Source organism: Diospyros lotus, chromosome 2, assembly GCF_014633365.1.
Source record: "Diospyros lotus cultivar Yz01 chromosome 2, ASM1463336v1, whole genome shotgun sequence".
Taxonomy (NCBI): domain Eukaryota; kingdom Viridiplantae; phylum Streptophyta; class Magnoliopsida; order Ericales; family Ebenaceae; genus Diospyros; species Diospyros lotus.
The window spans coordinates 41,935,982-41,959,877 of NC_068339.1; the positions used below are offsets into that span (position 1 = coordinate 41,935,982).

The following is a 23,896-nucleotide window of genomic DNA, read 5'->3' on the forward strand; positions in this document are numbered from 1 at the left end:
TTTTAGGGCATGTACGAAATTTCTCCGTCTTCACCTTCAAGGAAATTTTTTATCAGCTACTTCAATTTCTTCAATAATTTCCTCCTCTTCTTCATTTCTATCTTCTAGTTTCAGCAATTGTCTCTTACGTTGATGCCCTGGAATAAAGTTTTCTCCACATTTATAACATAATTCAGATTGTCTCCTCTGTTCTAAACAGGAAGTTTTTGCTGCATTTGGTTGGTAAGGATTTGAGGAAGTTTGACCTTGGGAAATCTTTGGAAAAGAAATTGAAATATCCATTCCAGAAGTAACATTTCAGGTAAAGGTTGAAGTCTGGTAACTGCTACGCCCAATTCCCTTAAACAGAACTCTAAATTTCTTGAATAGAGCTTCCACCGTCAATTCATGTAGTTTTGCCTTTTCCGCAGGTTGCAACATCTTAATTGTTGGCCTCAACTCATCACATAGGCCACTAATGAAGCTAGATACAAAATAAGCTTCAGATAAGGCATGATTAGTAATGACCATTAAAGACTTTAGCTCCTCAAATTTTGTCTAAGATTCAAAACCCAATCCAACCTACTTCAATTTATTAAATTCCTCTATAAAATCAGTCGTATTCTTATCCCCAAACCTTTCACAGAATTCTTCCATAAAATCTTTCCATATGCATTCAACCTTAAGTCTTGCCCAGCCTTGACACCAGGCATTAGCAGTATCATTCAAATAAGCTGAAGCCAGATTGACTTTCAGGAATTTTAGTATATTATAAAATTGAAGAAGTTTTGGCATCTCGTTATCCACCACCCAGGGTTTTTTCCATCAAACAGAGGAACTTCTAATTTTGGCATAGGGACATTGTTGTGAACATATGGAGTATTGGAGAAATTATTCACCTATCTCCTATCAACCATTCGATTTGTCAAATTATCTCTCTTAGTGATGTTTTCAATCTCTAACACAGGTAATCTAGATGGTCTAGGGTTAGGACCATTACCTTCCAAAATTGGATCAGCATTCTCTTTCAGTGGAAAGTCCACTGGAAAGCTGATTTGCGGAATATTGGAAAACATCTGTAGGAAGCCATTGAGTCTTTTAGCCAATCCATCCGTCAAAGCATCCAATTTCTTCTCCAATGATTGAATGCCTTTGTGATGCTTACTTGATCCAACTTCCAAGGCTTCCATTCGAATCTGCAGGTTATTTCTTCATATGACTTCCGTCTGCCATCTCCAATCGATCCAAGCTATCTAGCTAGCAGTCCAAGAACCGACTGCTTTGATACCACAATTGTCAAGACCTAAGTCTTGAACCTGGGATTTTCAAGGTAGAAATGAGAAGGAAGAATGGAAGAAAGAAACGGAAAGAGAACAAAGAGAAATTAGAGAGGAAAACAGAGAAGGGAATTGAGAGAGAAATGAGAAACTAAATTCAATTCTTGATTGATTCTCCAAACAGGTCGGTTAGCATTATATATAGGTAGCCAATCAACAGTTACAGGTTGTAACTAATCCTCTCTGCAGAAATAATCTACTACAACTTAAATAGAAAATAAAACTCTACAGCCTACTTTAGCCCTACGAGCTTAACAGTTAGACATTCTCCCAGCATAAATTTAAATTCCTTAAAATATAAATATTCTTTTGCCCTAATAAAATTGTCTATTTGGATAGTTGATAAGCTGCTTTTATAATTTGATAAGCATCAAAATATAAAGTAGGAATTTTGCTATTAAAACACAAAAATACAAAGAGAAGTAGCTAAGCCAGTTCTTCCTTAAACGAGGAGCCCAAAGAGAGAATCAAATTAGTTGCCACCCAAGTTCTAAGAAGAGAAGGAAGCAGATAAATGGAATAGGCTAGAAACTCAAGAGGAGATACCTTTTCTGTGTTGAACATGTGGCAGACATTCATTGGTAACTAACAACATGTCTCCAAAGTGTCCTATTACTTTTTTAAATCTGTTTTAGAGAACGCATTCAACACTAAAGGAACACTATTGGCCCCACAATTGAATTTTCAAAGTCCTCTTTTTCCTTTCAAGTTTATTAGGAGCAGAAAACAAACGAAACCTCAATAAGGCCTTTGTTTTTCTACATTTTTGTGTTCACATGAAACAACTGTTGGCACCTTGCAAAACAGCTATTTCTTAAATTCTAAAACCAGCGTGTTTTACTGTTTTTAGAGAGCTTTCATCAGAACAATTTACTAAATGCACTTGTCACTCATTCTTGGAAAAGGATATAGGACATGGGTTTCAGAACCAACAATAAAACCATTGACTATAGATTTCTATGTTTAAATAGTGTTATATTGAACTTTTTTGATTATTTATTTCATATGCATGTCATGCAAAAAAATATTACTTTCATCCTAGCCCTTTGTATTTCTATTGTAGACTTCCTGAAAGTTGCCATGGATGCATTCTCATGCTATAGCTTCATATCCGTGCCTCTTAGAACGTGTGTGTGTGTGTGTGTGTGTGTGTGAGAGAGAGAGAGAGAGAGAGAGAGAGCAAATATTAAAAGTGTGCATGCATGTGTGTCTTTGTGAGGAAGTGAGAGCAAGAATGAGGAGATCAAGTGTGCTGTAAATTCATAATTTCATATGACTTTCATGAATAAAAGTTCCAACTTTCATAGGCCAAGTTCCACATCTTTCATCAGTATAATTGTTTCCTTGAAATAGAACTTACCCATCAACAAGTGCAACAAGTTTTGGGTACAATTGCTCATCACGTAAACGATTTATTTCCAACACGGTAGAATCCATAGACTGCATGTCAACAATGTATCTTGTATGCAGATGACTTACAGCTGCTTTCGCTTTCTCTATCGATTCAGTTCTGGCACCACGCTTCTTTAGCTTATTCAGTGAAGCAACCTTTCTTTGATATTCCAGTTTCATCTCCTCCCCAGCCTGTTGAGTATCAATAAGAACACAACAGAAGTTTAGATTCAACCAAGCTTTTGTTTTGTGGTAGGATATTGCATGCATGTGACGGAAACAGAAAATTTTGAAGATGTACAGCTAACACAAGAGAAAACGAGAGAAAGGTCAAGTTAAATGGTGCAATTGACTGTCATGAAACCTTGTTGCACACCTTGTGCTAATCTTTGATAAACGTGTTAAAAGATGGAAATCAAGTCCCTGCCACGTACTTTACGGATCTCCCATTTATTAGGTTTTTGAAAATCAAGAAAAAAACTATGGTGGAATGTTTAATATTTCAAAGTTCTAGTTAAGCCAACCAAACTCTAGCACATATACTGACTTCCCTATTAACAGAAAGGTGGATGGAGATGCCATAATCTTTACAAAAATTAATGAAGAAATACACCTCAAACTATCCTGTATATATACATATATATTAAGACTTTCTATTTGATGCAGGCAACCACATTTTAGACTCTATTTTCCTTAAAAATGATATCTAGACTGGAATAAATTTAGCAGTGAAGTATACCTTTGGGGGGGGGGGGGGAGGAAGCTGTTTGAGACAACTTGATCATCTGGAAAAACCACTAATTACCGAAATTATTTCCAGTGTTATCACTATCAAAGATGGGTAGTGAGAGCCAAGGAAGCTTTGGCCTGGTGGCAAAAGCAGAGGCCCTGGGAACTTAAAGGTTGTTTTTCTTAGAATTTTCCATCCAACTTATTATAGGCTTTAGTTAATTTGTATTTGTTTATGAATTGTAATTTAATGCTTGTATTCAGTGCTTTAATGATTATTCACAAGTGCTCATGTAATTGAGAGTGAAATGTACTTGTACCCATCAAAAGAAAAAAAAGATGGGCTGTGAGAAAAAAATGTTCAGAATGAGAATTAATTGAAATACTTACTAACAGAAACATAATAAGTTAATAACAGTGAGATGACTAGATGGTTAGGTAAATGACCACAAAGGGAGTGTTAAAAATTTGCAGTAAAAGTGAATGTAAGGAAACCAAAACAAATTGCTGAGACAATCCTTATATATAGTAAAGCCAATAAGGTGTATGTAGAAGAAACAAATTATAGGTGCCAAAACATAAGAGCTGAGTTCAAATAAAATGGAAAAGAAATTTGAATATTTGATAGCTTATATACCATTGATAAGAATGGCTTAAATAGGAAAATGATAACAGTCAAAGGTAAACCTGAAAGTAACTGATAATCAGATGAATTATAAGATTATCAGTCATTCAGGACTATGAGAGAATTAACATAAACTTCTATTGAGAGAATAAAGAGCCTTATATACTATTTTTTGGGGAAAAATTCACCTGACACTCCTAAGGTTTGGCAAAAAGACACCAACCACTCCTGTGTTTTTAAAAACACCACTGAACTCCCTTCAAGTCAATTACCATGCAACAAATACCTCCTGCCTAAGTAATGGCATTAATTTTGTAAAAATCCCCAAACTGCCCTTTCCTCACTGTAATTAAAAAATTAAAAAAACAAAAGTACTGGTGGTGGTTGTGGCCATCATGGCACCATCACCAATGGGTTTCAGCAATGGCAGACGATTTTTCCACGGAGGAAGAACCCATAGATGCAATGGCACAAAGATATATATATATATATATAGAGAGAGAGAGAGAGGGAGAGATGTGTGTGTGTGTCTATATATATATATATATATATAGAGAGAGAGAGAGAGAGAAGAGAGAGTCAAGGATGGGGCTTCTTCCCCATTGTCGACTGCGATGACCCAGAGAATATATATATATATATATATAGAGAGAGAGAGAGAGAGAGAAGAGAGAGTCAAGGATGGGGCTTCTTCCCCATTGTCGACTGCGATGACCCAGAGAAAGAGACAAAGATATAGAGAGAGACCATTGGTGATGGGGTTTCTTACACATCGCCAATGATACAGAGAAAGATATATACATATATAGAGAGAGAGAGGGAGAGAGAGAGATGGTCTATGATGGTGAAGAAACCCCATTGTCGATGAATCCACTAGTGCGGTACCCATTTCTAGGTTCCTCTCCATTGTGTGTGTGTGTGTGGGGGGGGGGGGGGAACTTGCCACTGTTGTACTGTTGCTAACCGCCAATCATTGCAAAAAAGAGATGGATAGGGGGTGGGGGTGTGTGTGTGTGTGTGTGTGTTTTTTTTTTTTTTTTGGGGGGGGGGGGGGGGCGTTGGAGGGGGAGGAAAAGATGGTTTAAAAAACAACGATAAAATGGACATTTTTCATGATATGTAAACAGTGAGGGTGGTCAATGGCATTTTTTAAAACACAACGGTGGTCCGTACCTTTTAACCAAGCCTCAAGGGTGTCACGTGAGGGAGGCCATTTTTCATGCTCTATTAATAGCTAGGGAAGTCAGTGGCATTTTTGAAAACACAAACGTGGTCATGCCTTTTACCCTTTTGGGGGGCAGGGGGAACAGTTTAGAGAAGTACATTAGAAAATATGGCAATGGGTGACCATGTAAAAAAGAAGAAATCCAAAACAGAATACAATAACCTCTATGAAAATTCATCCAAACATATCCTGAAATAAATTTTTGATTTTATAGCCAAGTCAACCCCACCCAAAAACCAACAATACGAAAGAAAAAGTTCTGTCTTCAACCTGAAAAGCAGTTTTCTGCTCGTTAAAAGAACCTATTGTTAACATATCTCCATAATATCTGCATAAAAGCATGCAGCACCAAAAAAATATCTTCCTCTTTGCTTGAAAAAAGCACCTCTCTAGAAGAGACAAGAAGCTACTGAGGTCCTGAGAGTACACTTATCAATAAGATAGTAATAACAATAAAAAGACCTTGGTTCTGAAAAGTGCAATAAATAATTGCCAGTTAAAAGAGAGACAACATTTTAGTTGTAGAAGAAACAAGTATGACATTGGTAAGTGAACAACTTACTACATTTTAGCAGATATCAAGCTATACCTACCACCATTTGGCGGGAAGATATAAAGGCATAGCAATCATATCCTAAATAGAAGTAGTCAAGTGGATGTTCAAATTTTACTGAAATATAAAGGAATGGGAAAAGAAAAGGAGCTAATTTACGTAATCCAAATAATTTTAGTAAAAGCAGTTAATCAGGTTAATTCATCAGACAAATAAAAATCCAGTATTTTCTATATCATCAGGCCATTATTTTAATGAAGAACTCATCATGCTGCACATATAAGAACCCTTCAAATCAACTGTACATTGCATTTTTGGCCATTCCCATAATTGAGATTATCAAAAGGGATTAAGCACTTCCAAAAAAGAAAATAAAAAAAGCATCTTTTAGCAAATAAAAAATGAATCTAAAACAATCTCACTAAAACTAAAGCTCCAATTTTGAAAAGCAGATAAATTATAACTGGAACATCTCAGTTATTGCATAAAGGAAAAAAACTACAAGGAAAAAGGTGCAAAGGGAAATTGAATGGATACTAGAATATACCTTCACTTCATCATAAAGCTTTTTCTCCCATGCTAGCATCTTATCCAAAACTGTTGCATGAGTTTCATGTTCTTCAGAATCTAAATCATCGATCCCATCATCAGCATTAGGTAAACCTTTGAAAGACCTATTCCAAGTAATAGCGCGCATAACCCTTTCGGAATGATTAATATGTCCTAGAAAGAAAGATCACAATTATAAAACTGTAAGCAGGTAGAATCAAGCAGAGCATAAATGTTACTGTGAAATATCAGTAATTGGAAAGGGACTAAATCCACACCAGATACCTCTAAACTCAATATATTAAATTCCAGGATACCATTGAAAAAGGTCCATTAAATTAAATCTGTCAATGGATCGGATCTGACCTGCAAAATCCAATCCATTTATGTGTAGACCTGATCTAGATCCAACAAGGACCAGATCCCTAGATCTGACTTATCATTGAGTCGGATTAGGATCAATCCAAAAGCATTTGGTATTAAATCAAATCCATCATATAAACACCTTACTACTAAAACATCCTCCAAACCATAAGCCATTCGCAAAAAAATCAAAATAGAGTCCAATAATTATAAATTTTAATATTCTATTTCACATATTTTAAAAGATTTTATCCTCATTAGTAACAATTAGCTTTTTATTCTAATTCTATGTAGTATCACTTTTGTTTTTACCTCCCCACTTTTTTCCTAAAGCTCTATTTGTTTGGACGTAAAACATTTTTTGGTAAAATATTTTTCTTACTTTTCAATGTTTAGATAAGAAAAAAAAAAGTAAAATATTTTTAAGCAAGAACATCATTACATCAAAATGTACAAATAAAAAAAAACTTGCTTAAAAAATTTTGATAAATCTCTTTGGCTTTGAGGCCACGGTTTCATTTATTTTGATGTAAAATATTCTACATCAAAAACACTCATGTAAAGATTTTGCAAAATGAAAATCAATCTATTTTCGGGTGGACTTGCATTTCGAAAAGAATTTTTTATTTGAATCAATGTAAAATATTCTATATTGATCCAAACAATGAGAACAAACAACAATTCTGTGTTGGAACTTGCAAAGCCTTAGACAACTGATGCAAGAGATGACATATCTCAAAATCAATTTGCCATAACCACTCAATATGTCTCCAGTCTCCATCATTTCAGCATTGTAAACTGAGTTTAGAAAATAACTTACTAGAAGTTCCAAAGTTATTTTTAGGGAATCCACCTAGGCCATTTTTGTGTAGATCCACCATGGCTTACTTTTAGCATTTAAGGTCCGTGTGGTTTACTCTTTCAGAGATCCCCCTTCATTAAGTCAGGAGGCCCTATTGGGCCACCATCGTTTTGCTTTGGTATTTCAGGCCTCTATGAGTTAATTAAATTTTTCATAATTTAAATCTACATCAAAGACAATTAATTTGAGCTATTGACAGAGATTAAAAACTGTCACATTCCTAGGGTTACTAGGGTTGTGATTGGAATTAGTGGGAGAAATCAGAATTATAGAATTGAAGGAGGGAGAGAAATTAGCAAAAAAGGCAGGGAGAACTAGAGAAGAACTGAAGGGGATAGAGAGAATTAGGAAGATAGGATTTCAATCTCATTACACATGATATCCATCCTCTTACAAGTAGCCTTTTTATAGACATAGCTAGTTGCTAACTGATTTCCTAACAGCACCCATGTACTCCTAACAACTTGCAAAATATCTCCTGAGAAACTATTATAACCTTATTACACTCTTAGAGTCATGACAATTCCCCCCTCTTTAAAAGGATTCTTGTCCCCAAGAAACTTATTACAACCAAGCCATTGTTTCTTCATCTAATGCCATCTTCACGATCGGGTTTCTTCTTCGTCTTTTCTTGTTCTTATCTCTTAGTTTCCTTTTCTTTTACTTTTCCTTTTCTTTTTCCTCAACAGTAATAGTACTATGATTTGCTACAACACGAAGTCCAGCCATCCACCTCTTCCCTATTGCAATTGAAAATAGTTCCAACTGATTTGTCATTCCTTCCACCCTATCATCTCCAATGGTAGAGAGGAATTCAAATTGCTCTGCGAGCCAAAACCTTATTTGATGTTGTTGTTCTCCAACAAGAATATGAACAAGCAAAACAGCAAGAGTCTCGTTCCCCTCAACAAAAAAATTCCTCCACCATCTTCCTTTAATCTCGTTTCACTTTTTCCTTATGCATCCTCCTCTACTCCAGATCAAGCATATACTGCTGGAAGGTTTCAATGTGATCAATTTCTTCCGAGCGCAAGCATCCTCCATCAATCTCTAACCAACCTTGAACTGTACTCCATTGGTCATCCACTTTGATTAAAGCACTGAGTCCCTCACCACTGTCTGATTTTTTTGTTGGCATTACCTAATGTAGGTAATTCAGCCAATTTTTCCTCCAGTGGGACTGCAATAGCTTCTTCAGCAATTACCATTCCTATTCTTAGGACCTCATCAGCCTCATACTTCACATCAGCTACATGAGCACTATCTTCCTCTTCCACTGCCACTTCATCAGCTTCCTGAGCTACTTGATTAGCAACCTTAGAAACTCCTTCGACTGTTAGTTGCTCTTAGGGTAACCGTTAGGCAGCAGCCCATGCTTTCTGTAAATGGCTTCCAGCACCAACTCTTGCTGCCTAGCCTTCTCAGTTGCTTGTTGTACTGTGGCCAGAAACATCATTCTCAACATAGGCCTCAATCATTGAGACCATTAATAAATCTTGATAAAAAATAAGACTCGGTCAAAGTTGGATGAAAATTAACCACAAGTGCTTTCAATTTCTCAAACCTGACCAGGCACTCCATAACTGAGCCCTCTTGTCTCAACTTGTTGAGTTCTTTTTTGTAACTCTCATCTCTGATCTGACTGAATGAAGCAGAACATTCCTTAGAAAAATATTCAATCGGAATACTAACCTAAAATTTATGTGAAAATAGAATCAAAATGTCATCCAACTTTCTGTTGACGTCCTTAATTACTTCCCTCATTGCATCACATTCTTCCTTGAATGTTTTCCCAAATGGTTGTGCACTTTCAAGAAGTCCTTCAGCCATCATGATAGGTTCAATCCTTGAAACTTCCCCACTATAACAGCCTCTTGATCAGCTTCTAAGGACCTCTTTGGAAACTTATTCCGGTACTAAAATTCAGCAACCTTAATTCACAAAAACCTAATTCAGTGAACCCAAGCCACTACAATTGTTGCTTCTAGTTCAGCCAACCTAATTTCTGCCTCAATCGTTGCTTCAAAGAAATCGATCTGATCTGGTAATGTGATCAGATACACTTAAGTTTATCCCAGCTTCCAAATTGCAACTAGGATCAAGATCAATTGCGTTAGATTCCTCTATGAGAAACGTCGCCTCCAAAATTCAAGTCAGATGGGATTACGGAATATGCTTCTAGAATACTCAGTCGGACACAGTCGAAATAACAATCGGAATAGTCTAAATCACAACCAAGAATTGACCAACTTTGGATTGCCTGAACAGCGCCTTTGCACAACGCCTTTGCTCCGAAATCCAATCATAATGACTTCCATTCGCGAACCTCTTGCCCATGATAGCCCAGCCAGTGATGCATCAACGCTTTATCCTTTGGTTATGACCCAATCACCAACCGCAATTGACAATGGCTGCGACACCCCTTCCTCGTTTGACCCAATCTCAATTGCCTTCAATTTCGAGTAGCTTACTTTGTTTCCCTGAATCGCCCTTTCTCATGCAACAAACTCGATCTGGGTCGTTTCGATGGATCCACCTCAATTTGATGTTGCTATGCCAAAATCGCTTATGAGTAACCAAGAATCAACCTCCTGCTTCGCCTGTCGAATTCGCACACAGATTGTCAGAATACACTACTAAGGAACTATCAGCTCTGTTAACCTTCAATTCCAAGCCAAGAACTGCCTTGTTCTCTCTCAGTTACACTCAGTCTTTACTATCTTTCAAATCAAATCGAAAACAATCACCTCTTAATAGCCAAGATGAGAAGCACCAACGGAATTTGCTTCCAATGACCAATTTACAGTGATCGAACTAACTGCTTTTGTCGGAATCACAGCCAAGAATCGTTGGCTCTAATACCATTTGCCACATTCCTAGAGTTACTAGGGTTGTGATTGGAATTAGTGGGAAAAATCAGAATGATAAAATTGAAGGGGGTAGAGAAATTAATAGAAAAGGGAGGGAGAACTAGAGACAAATCGAGAGGGATAGAGAGAATTAGGAAGATAGGATTTCAATCTCATTACATATGATATCCATCCTCTTACAAGTAGTCTTTTTATAGGCATACCTAGCTACTAATTGATTTCTTAGCAGCACCCATGTACCCCTAACAACTTGCAAAAACATCTCCTAACAATCTATTACAACTTGTCAGATCCGCGAGGATCTAGCAGTGTGCTAGGACTAATCTCTTCTGAACGAGAGAGACCCTGAAGAGAACGAGAAGAATCTCGCAGTGTGCTAGGACTAATCTCTTCCGAATGGGAGAGACCCCGAAGAGAACGAGAAGAATCTCGCGTGGGAAGGGGAAAGAATTAGAAGAATAAGGAGAGAATTGGAGAGATAAAATGAGAGGGAAATTCAGATTTCATTCAAAAAATATCCATGCCCAACAGAATAAGGTCGACTGCTATTTATAGCCTTGCTCATGTGCTACATCTCCCACCAAGAATAACCGCCTAAGTTCACAGCTCATTACTACCCTTATACAATTGTTTATATGATCTCCTCCCTACTGTTTTATTTATTACAGTATACCCTAGGTACATGACAAATACCCGCCCCTTAAAACATTTCTTGTCCTCAAGAAATAGTTAGGAGACTAGCAGCTCTTGGAAACTGCTTGAGTAAGTCCGGGAGGTACTCCCAAGTGCTACTGTCAGCTGGCATGCTGGACCACTACACCAACACCTGCATGATTGGGGTTCCATGTTGATAAATGACTCTACAATCCACAATGGCGATAGGTTCTGGGGCAAATTCAGCTTCGGATGGTCTTTTTGGTAGATGGGCACTGACTGGTTGGTTCTCCACCAATTTTTTTAGTAGCGACACATGAAATACTGAATAGATGTGAGTTCCCTTTAGTAGCTCCAGTTTATAGGCTACATTTCCCATCTGAGCCAGAATGGGAAAGGGACCAAAATATCTAGGACTCAATTTAGAGATAGGGCCTGGGGTTAAGGCTTTGAGGTGTGGTCACTTTTAACTTAAGGTAGACTGTCTCGCCCACCTGGAATGTTCTCTCACTCCTCCCTTTGTCCGCTATCTGTTTCATCTGATTCTGAGCCATGGCTAAGTCCCTTTTCAGTTGTTGAAGGACCTCCTGCCATTGCTGCAAGCGTTCATCCACCTCTGCCACACTGGAGGATACAGGAAGAGCTGGTAATAAGGAGGGTTGGTACCCAAATAGGGCCTCGAAAGGTGTCATTTTAATGGCACTATGGTAGGAAGAGTTATACCACCACTGTGCAACTGAGATCCACTTATGCTAGCCTTTTGGGTGCATAAAACAAAGGCACCTAAGGTATGTTTAGAGGCATTAATTCACCCTTTCGGTCTGCCCATCCGTTTGAGAGTGATAGGCAGAACAGAGGCTTAGCTTTGCTCCCAATGACCTCATTAACGACTACCATAGAAAGCTGGTGAAAATCTTGTCTCGGTCTGACACTATAGTTTTCGTTACCCCATGCACTTTCACCACCTGGTCTAAGAAAACCCGAGCCACTTCATGTGTTGTGTAAGGGGGAGTAAGGGCCATAAAGTAAGCAAATTTGGAGAACCTGTCTACCACCACAAATATGTAGTCCTTTCCTTCTAACCTTGGATGCCCTTCAATGAAGTCCATGGAAACACTTTCCCATGCTTGCCCGGGAATGGTCAGTGGTTGTAGAAGCCCTAGATAGGCCACAGTCTCTGATTTACATCTCCTGCACACATCACACGCAAATACAAATGTCATCACCTCCTCTTTCAACTTAGGCCACCTAAATAGTTGCTTCACCTTGTGATAAGTATTTTGGACTCCAAAGTGGCCACCAAGAGGAGATTCATATAAGACCTGCAATATCCTCCTCTTTAGTTCTATGTTGTTTCCCACCATTAGCCTACCTTTGAATCTTATCACCCCATTCATCAGCGTATACCCCTCTTTACTTGCAGAAGCAATTATCAGCTGTTCCAGAAGATTCTTGGTTTGCTCGTCCCCTTCATAACTCTTAGCCACTTCTTGACACCATTCTGGAACCAAAGCTGAGATAGCAGCAACTATCTCGTCTTCAGGGCATCTAGACAAAGCATCAGCTGCAATGTTTTCCTTTCTCTTCTTGTACTATATTGTGTAGTCCAAGCCCATTAGTTTAGTCATCCCTTTTCTCTGCAAATGGGTGTGAAGTTTCTATTGAAATAGAAACTTCAAACTCTCATGATCTGTTTTTATGATGAACTGGTTTCCCTCCAAACAATGCCTCCATTTTTCCACCGCAAAAATAACCGCTAGCAACTCCTTTTCGTACACACTGAGGCCCATATGCTTTGAGGCTAGGGCCTAACTAATAAATGCCAAGAGTCTGCCCTCTTGCATGAGCACTGCTCCTATGCCCATTCCACTTGCATCCGTCTCTACCACAAATGTTTTGCTAAAATCAGGTAGACCGAGCACGGGAGCCTCACTCATAGCTCTCTTTAATGACTCAAAAGCGGTCTCTGCCTTATGATCCCACTCAAATCCATCCTTTTTTAGTAAATCTAACGGTGGCCTACTTATGCTTCCATACCCCTTCACAAACCTCTCATAATAATCGGTCAACCCCAGAAAGCCACACAGGGCCTTAACAGTCTTCAATCTTGGCCAATTGGTCATGGCAACCACTTTTTTTGGATCTGTACTCACTCCTCAGCCCAATATGATATACCTCAATACTCCACCTGGCTTTGTGCAAAAGCACACTTTGATCTCTTAATATACAGCTGGTTAACCTTAAGAATTTCAAATGTAGTCCTCAAATGTTATAGGTGGAGTTCAAAGGTTGGGTTGTATATAAGTATGTCATCGAAAAATACAAAAACAAAATTTCTGAGGTATGGCTCGAAGATCTGATTCATTAGGGATTGAAAAGTGGTTGGGGCATTTGTTAACCCAAAGGGCATGACAAGAAACTCATAATGGCCCTAGTGTGTTCTAAATGCAGTTTTGGAAATGTCTATTGGATTCATCCGGATTTGGTGTGTCATGGTCCTAGGGTTTAGCCTAGGAATAGAATGGAAATCAGAAGGATCCGATGCCGTTAAAGTTAAGAACAGAATGTATAGAAGGGAAATTGAAGAAGAATGGGGGAAGAAAATTAGAGAGAATTGAGAGAGAATGGCAGAAGAACGAAGGAGAGAGATTAGAGAGAAATTGGAATTTCAATTATCATTCAACATGAGAATCCGCTCCATTTACAACAGCCTTATATAGGTATATTTGTCTCCTAACAACCTTGCACATGCAGCCATGTGCACCTAACTAATTGCTAAAATATCCAAAACAAACTATTCTACCCTATTACAATAATACCCCTTTATTGCTCATAGGGTCATAACCATTCCCCCCTCCTTAAGAGAGTTCTTGTCTCCAAGAACTTGTAACAAGTAACCATGGCTCTTCTTCCAATTCTAGCCTTCTCTATCTGGTCATCCTTCTTTCCTTCTTCCCCTTTCTAGGACTCTTCTTCTTCATTTTTTGGTTCTCAATTGAAACAAAAATGATAATCATTGCAGACAAGGTTGCATCTTCCTCCAAAGAGTAACATACTATTTCCCTTGGGTTTGCAATAGCTACCAAATTAAGGTTGCTAGTACTCATAGTTTAGGGATCCAATATAATGCCAAAAACCTGTCAATGTGTTCACATCAAATGCCTTCAATGAATTTAGCCACTCCTTGTTGCAGGTAGCAGCAGAAATCTGCAACCCTATAGCCTTCAAATGTCAATCATTCCGAAAGTCTAACCAACCAACTACCACATATATTCCCCTCTTCTCATCATCTTCAAAATTGGCAGCAATACAGTGGCATTGTTTAGGATCAGCAAGTCTCCCTTCTGCTGGTACTGTCTTCATCTTATCGTTTGATAAAGAACCCTCCACATTATCTAATCCTTCAGTCCATACATTAGATGCTAAGGGTAACAAGTTGGCCTTGGCTTTGTTGGTCACTTGATCAAATACTTCCCAGCTTTCCTCTTGCAACCTTTTGGTAATTGCCCTTTGATGTATTAATTCCTCTTCTATCTTGTCAATCTTAGTCGGATAATTTTTTTCCAACTCCAAAAACTCTTGGTTGCCTTCTATTATCTCTATCATCCAGCTAATTGCATCATTCAACTCCAGTTTTGGCCTTCCATGAGTATCATTTGGAACATCCTCATCGGGAACTTCTTCTCCAAAGGAACTAGTGTCTTCCTTTAATTCTCCTTTTGCCCACACACCGTGTACCAAACCCCCGCAAAGTCCGCTATTCCTGCCAGCACTGTCATTATCGTCACCTTTCTTGTCCATTCCACCTAGGCCGATATACTTCTTCCACTTCGTATTGGAGGTAGGCAGTGAATCTGCTTCTCACCTCCTAAATTTCTCCTTCAGCTGCTCCATTTTAAGGAATTCATCTTTGTTAAAACTTCTGTGATAATCATCAAAGTATTCTACCGGAAAGTTGTAATGATACTTCTTAATCATTATCATTGCAAACTCCCGCAACTTCTCGCGGAACATTCGACCGAATTCCTTGCACTCTTCATGTATTACATTTCTTGTTTCCTTGTCAACTTGGCTGATCCCCTTCTCCTGTTCCCTGTTGCTACCAACTGGAAATGCAGCCTTCTTTGGCTGCCATTGAGGTTTCATTCCAGCTAAAAGTGAACATTTTGCTTCATGTATACACTGCCTCCCCTAACTTCACGAGTAGGACACCCTACTGAAAACGCAACCTTATTCTGCTGCAATTGAGTCTCCCATGGCCTCATGTGTGCACTACTTGCCTTGGCAAAACTTTCACTGGCAAACCGAGACACAAGCCAAGGATTCAAAATGCTATCCACCTTGCTTCGCCTCCCAAATTCAAACGTCTGATTGAAGGGTTGCTCTCTCTCTTGGAAATTAACCACATCAGCTGGCAATAGCCTAAACGGATCAAAATTTACCTGGTTAGTCTGCCGATGACATCCACCTCCGGAACTCCAAAACCTCAATGCTATGATAGTTGTCGATACCCCCAGGCATTGGCATCAATTTCCGAAAATCAGCCTGCATCTATTTCCCTGGAAATACCGCCCAGCCAATTCGCCTTCAAGCCTTCTCACCCTGGACCTTAACTATGGAAACTGATTTCCCTGCCTTCAACCCAAATCAAAATAGCAGCCAAAGATCAGCTACTGCCCAATCACCGTCCAAGGCTCCTACCCCAATTTGCGCTCGTTTTGATTCCCAAATCACCATAACTCACTGCTAGTTCAACCGCTACACCCACTCCCAAGTCTAAATCTCAACGTTTATGCTATGCAAATACTTTCGAAACTTGATTGAATCGGTTCGACCTCCAGATTCACCTCACGAAACGTCCACTACAATCACCGTCTGGGTCAGAATCCCCAACTGATCAAAGCGGCAGCAACAGCAATGCACCCGATTGGATTCGCGCTCGCCTCACCCAATCACCATCAGTTTGGGTCGAAATCGCCTCAGGAAGTCGCCTTCAAATTCTACCTTAATCACTGCTAAAAGGCTTCCTGATTCTCACCAAAAGCGTCTCTGACGGAACAATGAAGCTTCTCTAGAGTTCGATTCAAAGCCTCACGCCAAGAGTCATGGCCGTATCTCCCCTCTTAGTAGTCGCATCCAAATCACCAATGAAAATCACTGCTCCCTGTTAGTCGTGACTAAGGAATTCAACCAAGGATCATTTGGAACATCCTACCTTGCTCGTTTTCAATGTGGAACAAGTGACCAGCGTCTTAGCCAAAGGCCACTCCTCCTATGTCTCCTTCAAATCCTAGTCGACCTCACCGGAATCTCGACTCGACCGCCAAAGACCGCTCACTTCAAATCGGATCGAACACTATTAAATTTTGAACTCCAGCCGAGGAAGACCGCTCTACCTGCGATCACTTCCAGTCACGAACCTCTTGCCAGTAATACCCTAACCAGTGATGCATCAATGCTTCTTTCCTCAGGTTCTGCCTAATCATCGACCTCTGATTGGAATTTCTCCCGAATTCTTGAATCGCTCAAGGCTCTAATTCAATCGTGACTTCCTTTTCCACCGGCATCAATGCCCTCATTCTTCACCTAATCGTCGTCCAAGGGCCACAGAACCACCGACTCTGCTGCGAGCTACACAGAGTCACTGTCGTCAATTTTGAGCCGAAGCTTGCTTTGCTCCGCTTCGCCTTTCAAATCCGAGTTTAATTCCACATTCAGTCACTGCTTCTTCCCCAAACCTACGGCACTCGATCAGTTCCACAATCTTTCGCCAGCGTCGAGGGTTTGGCCTAAACTGCATGCACTCGCCTGCTGCTACTAGATTCCATAGTTGCCTTCTAATTTCAAGAATCAACAAAGAAAGCCGTCAAGATATGGTGGCTCTAATACCAATTCGTCATGGTCCTAGGGTTTAGCCTGAGACTAGAATGGAAATCGGAAGGATCCGATGCCGTTAAAAGTTAAGAACAGAATGTATAGAATGAAAATTGAAGAAGAATAGGGGAAGAAAATTAGAGAGAATTGAGGGAGAATAGCAGAAGAACGAGGGAGAGAGATTAGAGAGAAATTGGAATTTCAATTATCATTCAACGTGAGAATCCCCTCCATTTACAACAGCCTTATATAGGCATATTTGTCTCCTAACAGCCTTGCAGATGCAGCCATGTGCACCTAACTAATTGCTAAAATATCCAAAACAAACTATTCTACCATATTACAATAATACCCCTTTATTGCTCATAGGGTCATGACATAGTGGTATCCGGATCTTAGGTCCAATTTAGAGAAGATAGTGGCTTGTTTAACTTCGTCTAGTAGGTCATCAATGAGTGGGATGGGAAATTTGTTTTTGATGGTTATCTCATTTAGCTGGCGATAATCAATGCAAAACTGTCAGGACCCATCTTTCTTTTTGACTAGCAACACAAGTGATGCAAAAGGGCTATGGCTGGGTCTAATGAGGGATTTGTGGAGCATCTCTTTAACCAATTTTTTTATCTCAACTTTCTGGTTAGGAGGGTAACGATAGGCACAGATGTTAACAGGTTCTGTGTGGGGTTTGAGGTTAATAGTGTGGTTAACAATTCGGTTTGGAAGTAAGGATTGAGGTTCTACAAATAAATTCTCAAATTCAACTAGGAGTATATTAAGTGATCATAATGGTGTACCTCAGTATGGAATGGGGGTGTACTACTGATGGTTAACATGAATCCTCCTTCTGTAATTCGCTCATCTTCTCCTTCCTCTGTGGCTTGAACAGAGAATAGTTGAGCCACTTGGCACATCTTGTGTTTGAGTAGCTTCTACAGGCCTTTACCCATGATCATCTTGCATACCCCAACCTCCTTGCTACCTCTAAGTGTCATCTTCCTTCCCTCCTTTTCGAATGTCACTTCCATTTTATTGAAGTCAAAACAGATCAGATTAACATTTTTCATCTAATCGACTCCCAGTACTACATCACATCCCCCTAATTTAAGTAATCTCAAATCGGCCTCGAATCCCTCTCCCTGCATATCCCAACAAAACCCTGCACATGCAGACTTGCTCATTACTTTATTCCCATTGGCCACCGTTACCGTCAATGGTTGAGTTGGAATCAGGGGGCATTTCAACCTCTTAGCCGTGCTCTCATCCAAGAAACTATGGGTACTCCCACTATCAATTAGAATCATCAGCTTACTCTCCTCCACTTGCCCTTCCACCTTAATTATCTTGTTGTTAGTGAGTCCCTTAAGGGCATGTAGGGATATCTCACCATTATCTTCTTCTTCGTCTGGTGCAAGTGTTGTTTCTTCCCCTTCTACTGGATCCTCTTCTTTCCTTCTAGCAACAAGAGTTGTTTCCTGCATTGATGTCCCACATAGTACTTATCTCCACATCGGAAACAAAGGCCCGCCTGTCTCCTCTGTTCTATGTTCTTCCCTCCTTGGGGGTTGGGAGTCGATAGCGCTAAGTTCTTCATCCCCTGAGATCCTCTTCCCCATTCCCTCCCTGGTAAAGCTCTTGTCAGGAAGTGAATTCATTGGAGCTACACTCCTATTCGCCACCCTTTGTTTCTTCATCAGTGTTCCACCGCCACCTCACGCAACCTAACACTATCAGCAGCATGCTTGAGAGTACGTGGTCTTAGCACTTTCACCAGGGGTCTCAATTCCTCGTTCAAGCCGCTTATAAAGCTTGAAACGAAATAAACCTCGGTTAGGAAGGGGTTGTAGTTGAGCATTAAAGCCTTTAACTCCTCAAATTTAAGTTGGTACTCCATCACTGTTCCAACCTGTTTGATTTTGTTAAATTTTTCAACCACATTAGAAAGTCCCCAATCTCCAAACCTTTTGCAAAATTCTTTTACAAATTCTTCCCATCTGCAGAATTCCCAGACCTTGGACCACCCTTGATACCAAGCGTTCCCCTGCATTGTTCAAATACGCTGCAGTTATGGCTACCTTTTGCCTCTCCACCACTCCATACCATTCGAACAGCCTATCACACCTCCTAACCCACCAGTGGGGGTTAGTCCCATCGAACAAGGGAATTTCTAGCCTCGGCATGGGTAAACCATGCCGATTGTGGTTTACTGGCGCCTCCTGTCGCCGTTCCCAACCGACTTCCCCTAGCTCACCCTGATCTTCCTCCCCAACCAATGTCTCAGCGGTCCTCGGATTCCTCCTTCTTCCTAGTATCATAGGATCCGTTCTGCCTTATCCGGCCAGAATTGGATCTGTCCTCTCCCGCAGAGGAAAATCAGGTGGAATACTTACCTGATGCTGCCTAGAGAACATCACCATAAATCCTTGTAGCTCCTCTCGGATCTAAGCTACTGCTACATCCAGCTTCCTATCCATGGCGATGATCGCCTCATGATTCCTATCCGATCCCAACTCCAATTGATCTACCCTTGCCTGCAAGTCGGCCATCGAGGATCTGCATCACTACACTTGTACCTCCAATCCTTTCATCTGTGTGCCTTCCGCCATGGATGACTCCTTCGCTTACGATTCCCAAAAAGTGGCTCTGATACCAAATTGTCAGATCTGCAAGGATATGGCAGTGTGCTAGGACTGATCTCTTCCAAATGGGAGAGACCATGAAGAGAACGAGAAGAATCTTGCGTGGGAGGGGGAAAGAATTAGAAGAATAGGGAGAGAATTGGAGAGATAAAATGAGAGGGAAATTCAGATTTCATTCAAAAAATATCCATGCCCAACAAAATAAGGCCGGCCACTATTTATAGCCTTCCTCACGTGCTACATCTCCCGCCAAGAATAACCGCCTAAGTTCACAGCTCACTACTACCCTTATACAATTGTTTATATCATCTCCTCCCTACTGTTTTATTTATTACAATATACCCTAGGTACATGACATAACCCTATTACAATAATGCTCATCTATTGCTCCTAGGGTCATGACAAAGGGGTCATGGAAAAAAGTAAAGCATAGGGACCTTAAATGCTAAAAGTAAACCACATGGGCTCTATATGAAAATGGCTCAAACCCCAAGAGTCTGTGTAAAATTTACCCTTACTTTTACACCTTTGAGGATCTTTTAGGAATATATTTTACTTGTTTTTGATTAACAAAACATCAAAAAAATGAGGAAAATATTCTTTATAAAGATATTTTTTGCAAAAAGAAATGGAGCCTAAAACTTCACTATTCTAATGAGGGATCACACTTATCAATAGAAAACATTGTCAAATTTTTCAAGGTAAATTACAACCAACACCTCTAAGGTTAAGCAGAAATACACACAATACACCTGACATCCTAGGAATGACACTGACCTATAAGGCTGTAAACTAGTAGAGCTGAACCGAGCCCATATAGGCTCAATCTTGTTTGTTTACAGTTTTGCCAAGCTCAAGCTTGTTTGTTTAGAATTTTGTCAAGGTTAAACTCAAACTCAAACTCGGACTCAAGCTCAACTTATTTATATTCAATGAGCTTCAAACAAGCCTTTTTTCTTGGGCTATAAATTTAAAACTCATTTTAAACTCAATTTTTGACTCATTTACATAGAACATATAATATTAGTGTATTTCAATATATGTTTAAATTTTGAATATTACAATAATATGATAAAAGAAACACATTATTTCAAAACTAGCAACAAATGAAATGAGCATAACAACAAACCATAAATGAGTCTACAATTAAGCACTTAAGCTTGCTCACAAGCCAAGCACCCTCAATCTCGACTTTTTTACAAATCAAGCACAGAGAATCAAGTTCAAGCTTGTTTATTTAACTAAATAAACAAGCATGAAAAAGCCCAACTGAGTAAAGCTTTGAGCCTCATGGGAGCAGCTCCGTTTATTTTCACTGTGCAGCTCTACTGACTCCTTTAACTTTATACATTTTGGCTCACTTCCTCTCCTTCCCATTACATAGCAACAATTAAAATTTTGAAAATGCCCTCACTGATTCTCTCCTATCTCCCTCTCTCTATCCTTCCCTCCCTCTCTCTTTCAGCAACAGATTGCACCCTTTATCTCTCATTGGCAGCCAACCACCATCTCCCTAGAGATGGCAACCAGCCACCGGTGCCTTTTTTTTTTTTTTTAATTCTTAAGCTGTTTTTCCTAAAAACTAAAAATGGATTGTTAAGAGACTTTATATATGTTTTTAGTTCATATTTACATATATTATATATACTTTGGTTTGTATTTATATTTTAGAAAATAACTTATAAATTTATTTATTTTTATAAAATTATTTTTAAAGAGAGAGGAGATAGAAAGAGAAAAAGGGAAAGGGGGAGGGGGGTTCAAAACAAGGGTAAAATGGTCATTTTACCCTGTTTTTAATGCAAGGGAGGTCACTGTGAGCTCAAAATGCCAGGGGTACTCCATGCATTCTCGCTTAACCTCAAGGATGTCAACTTTTACCCAACTAATTAATGTTTGGCTTGTATCAATGTCTTCAAAACCAAACCGGGTACTGAACCATAAATGAGAAAGGTTCAAGGGTTAATTTAATGATCGAGCCAAGGTCAAACTGGAATGTAATTTTATTAAATAACTAAATATATGGTCCAAAAAAATAAAATCAGAATATATAATCAATAATGATATTGACTGCAACAAGGAATTGTTTTCAAGTTGAACTGGCCAATCCAGTGTGGTTTTCTTAACACTAGCTTCTATAACATAAAATATTTTATGGTATTTTTTGAACATAATAGTTTTCCAAACTATATGTAAAATATATTGTCTTGATTCATATTTTAAAAAATATATTTTATTACACAAATGCAAAACTAGTACCCGCATGCAATTTAAGAGCATATCCAAATCCACGAGATTTGGGTGCAGATCCATGATATTCAGATCCAAAATGAATCTAGACCAAATCCTTACTTTATTGGATCTTAGTCGAATCTAACCAAATCAGACCATTGACAGGCCTACACTAAACAGTTGGCTGCATAACCATTTTACTTACGATTAGAATTTTAAAAAAATGCCCATCTATCACATCCACATAACAACAAGAAAACAGAAATACCAGAAGAAAGTAATGCAACTAGGAAGTCACTAAGTACCACATATAAAGGTCATGGAAAACAAGTGTAGTATTTATAAATTTTTCACATATATTTATACACACGAAGAGAGACTTAGATACACATTGCTTTACAGAACAGGTCAAGGGAAACACTAATTACACATTATTTTCTTTGTTCACAGAATTAAGAAATGCTCATTATCATTATTTCATATATATATATTTACACAACGAAGAGAGAAATATTATTTTACACAATAGTAAGGGAAATGCTAATTACACATTATTTTTTTGTTCACAGAATTAAGAAATGCTCATTATAATTTTTCCCAGATGTTACAGAGCTAGGAAATACTAATTTATCATGAAAAGCCAACTCTAAAGCCAAGTATATCAGGAATAACCTCTAAAATGATCATGTAAAATTTTACATCTTAAAACACAATGTCAAATTATATTTTGAATCTCTCAAATTTGCCAAAATAATAAGAGAATCCGAAGGTACCAACAGATATAGCTTAATACCGCGATTATCTGCAAAATTGGAATGGTAATGCAACCTATTTGCTTCCAGCATCATCGAAACATCATGAGCACTCTCCGAGGCCTCTAGAAAACAATTGTCAAGTTCACTAAATATCCACAATAAGTTAACATTGGGTTCTCCCTTTCCTCCTTGATTGCCGTTCAAAGAAGTAACGTGCCTCATTTTGTTCACAACCTTGGTTGCCGGTGGTGGCTCCGGCGGTGGCTCAGCCGCCGCTTTCTCGGCCATTTTAGCAGCCTCGGCCTTGTCGCTACTCTTCCCTCCACCACCACCCCCACTGTCAACAACTTCAGCTGCCTTAGACCGTTCCTCGTTCATCTTCCTTTCCAGCTCCTCCTTGTGAATTCTATCCTCGTCAACATCAGTCAAGGTCCGTCCCGGAAAGTTGTCCATGGGCGGAAAGAAGAAATCCCAAGAACTCATGCCTTGAGGAGGCGGAGGCGGCGGGGCCCGATCGCGATCACTCACCGGCGGCGTCGGAGGTGTCGGCGGCGTCGGCGGCGGCTGTAAACCCTCGTCTTCGACATCCCTGGCCCTACCGCCGCCGCTACTCCGAGAGGTTCTGTGCTTCAAGCTATGGCCAGTCTCGGCATCGATGTCGTCATCTTCTTCTTCTTCCTCCTCAAAGATGGGGTCGGCGGGGCTGTGGAGATCGCGCTTGTGGAGGGAGATGTCGGCGGGCATGGTGGAGGCGCGTTGGAGAGGGGGCAAGCTGGGTTGGAAGTTGGGGAGGGGAGGAGGCGGCGGAGGGAGGGAGGTGTCGTAGACGGTGGCGGCGGAGGGGAGGGCAGCGGAGGGGGGGGGAGAGTGGTGGTGAAAGTGGACCTCGCCGTGGGCGTAGTCGGTGAGGGCGGCGCCGGTGTTCTTGAGGGACATGGCATAGAGGGTGTGGGCGGCGGTGAAGGCGTTGCGGGAGGAGACGGCATCCTTCATGAAGAGCTTCCGTTCCTTGCATCGCGTCACCGTTTCTTCATGCTCGACCTTCGACTGCGTGCACCCCATTATCGGGGCTCACAATCGGATCGATCAGACAGAGATGGAGTGGGAATTTGACGTTTTGGATATGCTTTTGGCAGAGAGAGAGACAGGGAGATAGAGAGAGGGGCCGCTCAATCCGTGTTCTCTAAGCTCGGAAAGAGAAGTCTGTCCGTTGACTGTCACATAATCCAATCTCCTCGTTGCAGCTGCGGCTGATCAGCTG

General features: G+C 39.9%; 1 protein-coding gene across 1 annotated transcript in view; it reads right to left on the reverse strand.

Moving 5' to 3' along the window:
* LOC127795932 (protein ALTERED PHOSPHATE STARVATION RESPONSE 1-like) overlaps positions 1–23,896 on the reverse strand; it is a 44,937-nt gene extending 21,041 nt beyond the window's left edge. The window contains exons 1-3 of the mRNA XM_052327914.1: positions 22,674–23,896; positions 6,388–6,563; positions 2,677–2,900 (exon numbers count right to left, since the gene is read on the reverse strand). Of these exons, the coding sequence (XP_052183874.1) occupies positions 2,677–2,900; positions 6,388–6,563; positions 22,674–23,697 (1,424 nt within the window). The 5' untranslated portion in view covers positions 23,698–23,896. The remainder of the gene's footprint in view (positions 1–2,676; positions 2,901–6,387; positions 6,564–22,673) is intronic.